Here is a 9,431-nt window from a genome sequence, read left to right as displayed (position 1 = left end):
GCGATTTAGCTGTGACCAGAGAAAAATCCACGATCGAGAAAATTATCATACTTTCACTGTCTGGATTTATCATAAACTTGAATTATATCCATTTTTCTTGACTCTCCGATTTTATCGGCAGTGTCATAAAATGGATGTGCTAAATAGTACGAATTTTGAAAATGTATGTACACTGGCGGTAGTGTACAGGTTTCGACGTCTTCGATGGTTCCACAGAAAAGACCGACATGCCTGTGATGGCCGCTCTTAGGTTTCTCTCTGGTGATTGCTATATTGCAACTTTCGCAAATTTTTATTCGCATAGTTTACTATGATAGGAGCTTCCAATGTATCCCCGACTCTTGTTGAAATTTTGCGAACGATCGTTATACCGAATTTCGAGCGGCGTTAGATTGAACGTCAGAAGATTAGGTCATGTTGCGAATAGGGATGAGAAAGAACGAGAGGCAGAACCTGTCTCTATGAAATTTCCCGATTATAAAGTGATCTACGTATTTCCTTTTGTCAAACATGTGTCTGGTATAAATGGTGTGAAACGCCGATTTACTATGTTCGCCGCAATAGCCACTCCTGTGATCTTTGGACTTCACCTGGCCAGTATTTTGCCCATCGACATAACTGTTGTGTCGATAACAACTGGTAAAATTTCTATAACACAAACTTATTTTAGACTTTTCTTAAATGATTACAATTTGTATGAATAAACAAACTTTTCTTCTTTCACCCACAGGAGTTTTTACAACAATGTGGATGCATTCTCTTGGAATTTTCTGTAACAACCTTGTAGGATATATATACTTAAAATTGGATGAAGGAAAAGTGATTCTATCTTATATTGACTATTGGGGAAAAAGGATAGATTTGCAGACTTCTATCAACGAGATTATTCCTATGTCAGACAATCCGATCAGTATCACTGATGCTCTATACAGAAAAATAATGCTCTCCTCACGAGAGGGGTATTTAAAGATAAATTTAAAGTTGGGACGAATAACCGATGTTGAAAATTTTAAATGCATTCTAGGAACGCCTTAATGATTTTATAAAACTTATAAAGTATTTCCATAAAAAGTTATTAAGTTTCAAAAGTTTATTTATACATTATTTATAGAACCTATCTTACTTATAACCATCTGAAGTGTGCATAAGCCCGATTATCTTGGCATTTTTTGTGTAACTCTAGCTTTGTCTTCACTGCATGACCCTGAAACATTAAATATCATTGTAACGCATTGCTAAAAATTTCCAAATTGCAAGAACTTTCTTGTATATTTTGAATTGCAAGCTTTTAAACAGTTTGTATATTGTGATATAGTAATAATTATACATTTTTATTGCAAAATATATGCAAATTATAAACCTGATTCTGAGAAGCTGCTATTAATTCCTTGGCTAATGCATCATAAATTCTCACAAGTCTGTCTTTTCCGTTTGCAGCTTGGATTAACCATAACATGGCCTTGTGCTGTGCCATTATAGGTGTAATTGGAACAGGAACCTAAAAAGATTGATTTTATTTTATTTGTACTTATATAAATTAATATATCTAATAATATACCTGATATGTGATTCCTCCTCTTCGGCAACCTCTCAATTGTAAAATTGGTGTACAATTATCAACAGCCTGATGGAAAATTACAAACGGATTCAATTCAATATTACTTTTTGCTTCACTCGACGTTGTCTTGTGATAGCGCTCCAATTGTAATCTTTTGACACATTCAAAAGTTTTGGTTACCAATAGTGTTGCTAATTTCCTATTTCCATTCTTCATAAGAGTATTGATGAATTTCCTAAACACAATTGACAGATAAATTATAAGAATTATGTAAGAAACTTCGTTGAGAAGATTTAAATTGACAGTTTCTTACAACACTCTTTCATCACGGAACTCGGAACATGTGTCAGTAACTAATGCTGGCTTCACTTGCTCATGCATAATCTTTTTTGCTTCATCGCTTTGAAACAGAGTTTCTTGATCTTCTTTTCTATATATTGGCGGAACATACCTTGGTGGAAATACGCTGTATCCTCTTTTCATTAAGGAGCATCTAAAATCACCCATACTTTTATAAAGCCATGAAAATTATAAGACTATAATTGTAAGAATGTAAATATTTCAAAAAATCGTTAAAATAAAGAATTATAATCCTTTAAAAATTTTTTTAGCGTTGTACCTTGCCAATCCATAATTATTTAATAAATTTGTAGTCGATGAGATAAATAAACGCAAATTAGCCATTCTTCTAATCTCAAATATTTTGACACTATTTTTGCAGCAACCTCACATTTACTACGCTCTACACTTACACTGACACTTATTACACTTTGATGAACTCATTCCTAAGCCTGTATTGGAATACGCATATCCACCGACGAGAGACTGTTAAAGACCGCTAACCTTACGGGAGTTTGTGTGACTGTTAAATTTTTAATGATAAACTGACAATACAGTACTAATTTTATAATTTATTGTTATCTTGAAGTTTCATATATATGCTTATGTATTTGTAACCCAAAAATTCTCAATTTTTATTAAAAATTGCAGTTTTGATGTTAACATCCAAGTTTGATTATCGACAGAGATAATAACTCAAAAAGAATTACAATTTTAAAGCAATATACAATGATATTATTAAATATAAGTATGCATATTTGCTTATGAAGTATTTGTATAATAAAAAAAATCAAGATTTTAATAACGTATTACTCAAATATTTGTATTAACAATCATATAGTCGATAACGTCATTGCTCTTCAATTACCGCCGGGCCCCTGGGGCCACAGTAACGGCCTCGAAAATTTACCCAGGGTTGACGGTCTTTAAGAGGATGCTAAAGTAACAGAAGAACTTCCTCGACGTCGGTCCTACAGATCACTGTAGATTATTTTTCGAGCAAGACCAGGCTATTGCTCTTTGTCCATTGCATAGATCTGTTTTTGTTTTTTGATTATTTCGCCATCTGCGTAAAGTCCTATCAACTACTGTTGGGCTCCATATTGCTCTGTTTATGACAGTTCAGCTTCGCTGAGCGAAATATGTGCGTGGTAAAAGCACATTAGCGTATCTTTTTTGTTAGGCGTTCAATCGTAATTTTGCAAGGTCAGTGTTATTCGTGCATGTTTTCTGAAGGGTGCTCTACTATCATTTTGTACGCACGAGCTACACAACTTCTGTATTAAGGTAAAGTTAACCTCAGGTGACGGCTATACGAGTGAATTTTTAATGATTTATTAAATTTTTGTTCGATTTTCTTATAAAATTGACCTGAGCACCCTTTCTTTTTACGCGTATTTCAATTCTAAAAAAAGTTTTTGTGATTCTGTAAAGCCAATCCAAAGATATTTAATGCACTGTAAATGTCGGTAATTCGTGGTACTTTAGCATCCTCTTAATAGTCTCTCGTCGGTGGCATAGCCAATGAGTGAGGTCTTTGTACGGCGCTGTAGATAATCAAGTGTCGGTTAAGCAGGGAGTGAATAAAACAAGGTAAGTGTACTATTTGACTTGCCAATACTTCTGTGCCAAAAGATTGCAAAATTGTATATTCTGTATATAATTGCAAAAAAAGAAAAGAAAAAATCGCAATCCTTCGTAAGAATAAAAGTACGCAAAAAAAAACTTAAATAGGAAAACCTAAATAAATTTTACGAGAAAATCGGAAAGAAGAGAAGAAAAAGCTTGAGAATGGCCATGTCTTTGATTTAGCTGATACCAGAGAGGAACCTGAGAGCGGCCACGGCGGCCTTTTTCCTATAACGCTTCGAAACTCCCGTACACTAGTGACGCACATCTATTCTGGTCAGAATAGGAACTACGTGTAACATCTATTTTGCAACTCGCCGTTAAAAACAGTGTGGATGTTAGCACGGACAACAACCCACATCCATCTCTCGAGAAATGGATGTAGGTTGCTGTCCGTGCTGACATCCATTTTGCTGCAAATAAAATCTGACGCGTAGGGGAAAGTAGGGTTATTGTACGCACTGGGTAATTGTACGCTTCGTGGTTTGGCACCTTCCCGATGAATAGAAATTATATCACGACGATATTTGTAGGCTGAAGGCATTTTTTAAATATATAACCATACGTTATATCATTTAAAAACGTAGTTAATTGAAAAAATAAGAAAAAGTAAAATCATGATTTTTCTTGCGATTTTGGCGTTCAGAAAATAAGGCAATAAGTCCGTATTTTTACTTTAGTCATTTAATTTTGTTATACCTAACAAAAGTACGTTTTTCCCTGCGTTCTTTGAGCTATTGTTTATTAAATTTAATTAAATAGTCATCAAGTAATTGTTTTTTTATCAAATCAAGTTCGCCGTCGACAATTTTACGCATCCATCTTGAAAGGCGTGAGACCACGTGAGATCAACTATAGTGCTACTAGTACAGTGTAGTGCAGTGTAGTGTAGTTAAAAGAATGGGCTATAACCACATTTTTCCTCCGCGTCCATTTATCCAACCGCACGTACAATTACCCAAGGCCCGAGAAATTTTTTCGTTTAACCACTTGCTTCTTTTTGCTGAATATAGCATTACCAAATAAAAAATTGTTCAATATGACAATACATAATGATAAAAAAATGTTTAAAGTTTCTATTTCTGTACTCGTATCGATTTCAACTTTAAAAATCACTTCACTGCGATAAATTTCCCTTAGGTGCGTGCAATTTACCTACTTTCCCCTATCGCGTATATTGCATCCAGAACAGGGGTTAAGAATGTGCACAAATAATTAATTACGTCTACTTTCGCGTAATTTTTTATTTATTATAGTCTGAATTATTTACATTAACATTGATATTAATTTAATACATATCAATACGTTTATGCCCATATTTTGCACAATCATATTTTTACTTAAAAAAGATGTTTAATAGTAACAGAGAGAATTTGGTTCTTTAATAAAGAAACATTCATTTTACGCAGTACTTAAAAAATAATTGTAATTAACATCGCATCATATGATGAAGAAGAAATAAATGTCTTTCCACGAATAAATATACCATCTTTTTATTTTTACATAATTCTTTATTATTTAAATGTCTTCAAATTATGCGTTTGAAAAAATTAGCTTTTTTAATTTTTTTAAATCTTGACGCAACTCTCTCTCTCTCTCTCACTCTTTCTCTCTTTCTCTTTTAACGTGATTGTCCTTTAATTGTTTAGGCCTTCAGTTAGAGAGAGAAAGCATCGCGGTGATAGACATGGAGCAAGCGGCGATGTTATCTCTATGGATACCCTCCTCTTCACTCCCCTCTCAACCAGTCACGTTTTCCGTGCTACGTTTAGGCCGTAAAATTCAGAAAGAGGATTTCGGACGATTTCTGCGCAGGGACGTAGAGAGACTAGAAAGCGCCCACTCTTTTTTTATTATGTTACAATGGCATATACATGCATACGCATGATTTACAAATGACAATACGCGCGATTAATATGGCAAAATAAATAATAATAATAATAATAATACTAATGTAATAAAAATCAATGAAATATATGGATACTTGAGTATTATTTTTATTCTCTAACTTACAAACGTGAAGATTATTGATCTGATTTTAATACAACCTTTCAACAGTTTTTACGAAATATCATGTAAAGATTAATCAAAACTTTACAAAAAAAAATTAATAAAGAATTATATAATAATATACGATATAAGGTATTAAAGTGTTAATCAGTAAAGTAACGGATTTTAATCAAATTCTTCTCGATATTAATCGATGGCAATTGTGGAAATGATGGAAATGGGATGACAATGGGATGGAAATATTGGAATGAATGCAATGATGTTAATGGAATGGCAATAATGGAAATGATGACAATGACAATATATATAGCCTGACGGCAATGACGGCAATGGTGGAAATGATGGCAATTATGACAATGTTCTCGATGTTAATGATGGCAATGGAATGGCAATATGGAAATGGAATCGCATAATGGAATGAATGCAATGATGGAAATGTTATCAAAAAGAAGGCAATGATGGCAATAATAAAAATGGTGGCAATGTCGGCAGTGGCGGCAATGGCGTAATAATAATGGCAATGATGAAAATGGGATGACAATGATGGCAACGATGGCAATAATGACAATGATTGAAAAGATGTAAAGTAGGCCATCCCATTGGATGGCAATGATGGAAAGAATGCAATTATGGAATTCAATTATCGATTCCTGAATGACATGAGCTTGATGCTGTATTTAGTCTGCAGCCATATAATATTTCCATTTCATCATAGAATGGACAAAGTTTAGTTGCAGCTCCACTAACATTATTATCTTTTTAGCATTTAAAGTATGCAAGTATTAAATTTTTTAATTTTAGCTTTATCTGCTCTGCAGTTTTATTGTAACCTCTTTGTTCCATTTCTGAAACAAGTAGCCGGAAAATTTCAACATGTTTATGTCTTTTTTCATCCATTATTGATAATATTTGTTTTTCCGTGCATAATTCTAAAAAAACACGCGTCTCCTCTTCTTCCCAATTTTGTTTTTTTTTACACATTATATTAATTATCGCAGATTTATTCTCACAAGACAAAGACATTATTAACTATTAACTGAGAAAAACTTGAAAAAACCTAAATCGCCTATTACATAATACGGAAATGTTTACACCGTTACAAGTGTGCTGAAAATGCGTACTATTTTGATACGATACGTCTGTTTGATTTGTATCGTACCAGACTATACGTCATAGTTTACACCATCGAATTAAATTAATTTAGTACGTATATTGTACTTAGTACGCGTATCAAATAACCGGTGTAAACTAAGCCATTGCCATCAATGCCATCATTGCCACGATTGCCGTCATTATCACAATTGCCATCATTGTTATCATTGTCACAAATGCCACCATTTCTGCTACTGCTATCATTGCCATCTTTTTGATAACGTTACCAAGCATTTATTCCATAATGTGCCATTCCATTTCCATATTGCCATTTCATTGCCATCATTAAAATTATCGAGAACATTGCCCTAAGATTGTCAGGCTATAGGCTGACTAATGGCATTGATGTCAATCATGTGCATTGTTGAAATGTTGAAATGAATGCAATGATGGCAATCGGATGGCGACGATGGCAAAGATGTCAATGATGGCAATAATGGAAATGATGGCAATTGTAGAAATGACGGAAATGGGATGGAAATAATGGAATGAATATTATGATGGCAATGATGAAAATGATGGCAATAATGGGAATGATGGCAATAGTGGTAATGATGGCAATAATGGGAATGCTGTGAATGAGAGACTATCTCACATATTTCAAACAGAACAGGGAGTCACCACTACATCAAAATAATATCAAAATGATCATTAAAAGTCACTTTTTGATCAATTAAGATTTGATGTCATTTTCACTTACTGTTCTGCTTGGGATTAAACGGAACAGTAAGTGCGGACAAATGGTGAGAAAATCGACCAGAGACCTTTAGTCGATTTTTTGACAAAAACTTGACGAAAAATGATGAATTTTTTCAAAATTAAAAAAAAACTTGGAAAAAATTAACTTCTGACATTTCGTATACGACAGGCGGAAGGGCTATTAAAACGTGGAATGGTCCATAAAATTTCGGTAACAATTTTGCCGTAATGCTTTGAGCCGCGGACGATAGGACGTGGTATCTCTTCAAAACGAGCTCCCACTACAAAAACTGTACCACGACGACGCTATAATACATAACTTGTTTTTGGTAGGCTTGCTCGAGATTTTCCGATACCCATTAACGCTCGTAAGTCTTGCATACGTCGTGACCGATATTTTGCCACTATAATGACATGAATAATCTTTAGCGGAAAAACGGTGAAAGATAGTCCAACTTTGGTCAATTTTTTGACAAGAATAGGTGTCAGAAGTGAATCCTTTTTCAACTACTTTTTAATTTTGCAGAAATTCAGTGGACTATCACTAACGCCACAATTGCCATCATTCCCACTATTGTTATCATTTCTATCATTGCCATTTCCATTGCCGTCATAATAGTGACAATACGATTGCCTGATCATCATCGCCATCATCGCCATCATCGCCATCAACGCCATAATCGCGATCATCGCCATCGTCGCCATCATCGCCATCATCGCCATCATTGCAATGATCATCGCCATCATTGCCATTATCGCCATCATCACCATCATCATCATTATTGCAAACATCGCCATCATCGCCATCATCATCGCTATCATTGCCATTATCGACAAAAGAGTTATATCAGTCAAAGTTCGAAATTTTGGAGTAAAACTTTCTTTGCGAATTTCTCCAAAATCTCTGTGTTCGGATAGCCCCCCGAAGAGTTCTAACTTTTATCATAATGGATTGAATCGCTAAAGTGAAAAACGAAAGAGTTATATCAGTCAAAGTTCGAAATCTTTGAGTAAAATTTTTTTTGCCAATTTCTCCAATATTTCTGTGTTCTGATAGCCCCAGAAAATTTCTAAATTTATCATGATGGATAAATCGCTAAAATGAAAAACGAAAGACTTATATCAGTCAAAGTTCGAAATCTTTGAGTAAAATTTTTTTTGCCAATTTCTCCAATATTTCTGCGTTCTGATAGCCCCCAGAAGAGTTTTAACTTTTATCATGATGAATCGAATCGCTAAAGTGAAAAACGAAAAACTTATATCAGTCAAAGTTCGAAATTTTTGAGTAAAATTGGTTTTTTTCCGAATATCTTCCATATCTCTGTGTTCTGATAGCCCACAGAAGATATATACCTTTTATCATGATGTTTCGAATTTCTGAACTGAAAAAGGAAAGACTTATATCAGTCAAATTTCGAAATTTTTGAGTAAAATTTTTTTTGCGAATTCCTCCAATATCTGTCTGTTCTGATATCCCCGAGAAGAGTTCTATCTTTTATCATAGTGGATCCAATGGCTAAAGTGAAAGACGAAAGCGTTATATCAGTCAAAGTTCGAAATTTTTGAGTAAAATTGGTTTTTTTTCGAATTTCTTCAATATCTCTGTGTTCTGATAGCCCACAGAAGATATATACTTTTTATCATGATGTATCGAATTTCTGAACTGAAAAAGGAAAGACTTATATCAGTCAAATTTCGAAATCTTTGAGTAAAATTTTTTTTGCGAATTTCTCCAATATCTCTGTGTTCTGATAGCCCCGAGAAGAGTTATAACTTTATCATAATGGATCGAATCGCTAAAGTGAAAGACGAAAAAGTTATATCAGTCAAAGTTCGAAATTTTAGAGTAAAATTGGTTTTTTTCCGAATATCTTCAATATCTCTGTGTTCTGATAGCCCACAGAAGATATATACTTTTTATCATGATGTATCGAATTTCTGAACTGAAAAAGGAAAGACTTATATCAGTCAAATTTCGAAATTTTTTAGTAAAATTTTTTGTGCGAATTTCTCCAATATCTCTCTGTTCTGATATCCCCGAGGA

At 33.9% G+C, this 9,431-nt stretch overlaps 2 protein-coding genes across 2 annotated transcripts; one reads left to right on the top strand and one right to left on the bottom strand.

The window, feature by feature from the left end:
• The first annotated feature begins 172 nt into the window (after nucleotides 1-172).
• Nucleotides 173-1,364, top strand: LOC105203222 (transmembrane protein 186). Its single transcript, XM_011171997.3, has 2 exons — nucleotides 173-639; nucleotides 731-1,364. The coding sequence occupies exons 1-2, from the start codon at nucleotides 327-329 to the stop codon at nucleotides 1,033-1,035; spliced, it is 618 nt and encodes a 205-aa protein (XP_011170299.1). The 5' UTR covers nucleotides 173-326; the 3' UTR covers nucleotides 1,036-1,364.
• LOC105203221 (28S ribosomal protein S7, mitochondrial) lies at nucleotides 1,073-2,371 on the bottom strand. The gene is made up of 5 exons (XM_011171995.3): nucleotides 2,178-2,371; nucleotides 1,872-2,051; nucleotides 1,559-1,793; nucleotides 1,361-1,498; nucleotides 1,073-1,204 (listed from the first exon to the last, which is right to left on the bottom strand). The coding sequence occupies exons 1-5, from the start codon at nucleotides 2,240-2,242 to the stop codon at nucleotides 1,124-1,126; spliced, it is 699 nt and encodes a 232-aa protein (XP_011170297.1). The 5' UTR covers nucleotides 2,243-2,371; the 3' UTR covers nucleotides 1,073-1,123.
• Nucleotides 2,372-9,431: the final 7,060 nt, after the last annotated feature.

The sequence above is a fragment of the Solenopsis invicta genome, chromosome 6 (assembly GCF_016802725.1).
Source record: "Solenopsis invicta isolate M01_SB chromosome 6, UNIL_Sinv_3.0, whole genome shotgun sequence".
Taxonomy (NCBI): Eukaryota; Metazoa; Arthropoda; class Insecta; order Hymenoptera; family Formicidae; genus Solenopsis; species Solenopsis invicta.
Note: the sequence above shows the minus strand (reverse complement) of the source record. Positions and strands in the feature narration are given on the sequence as shown.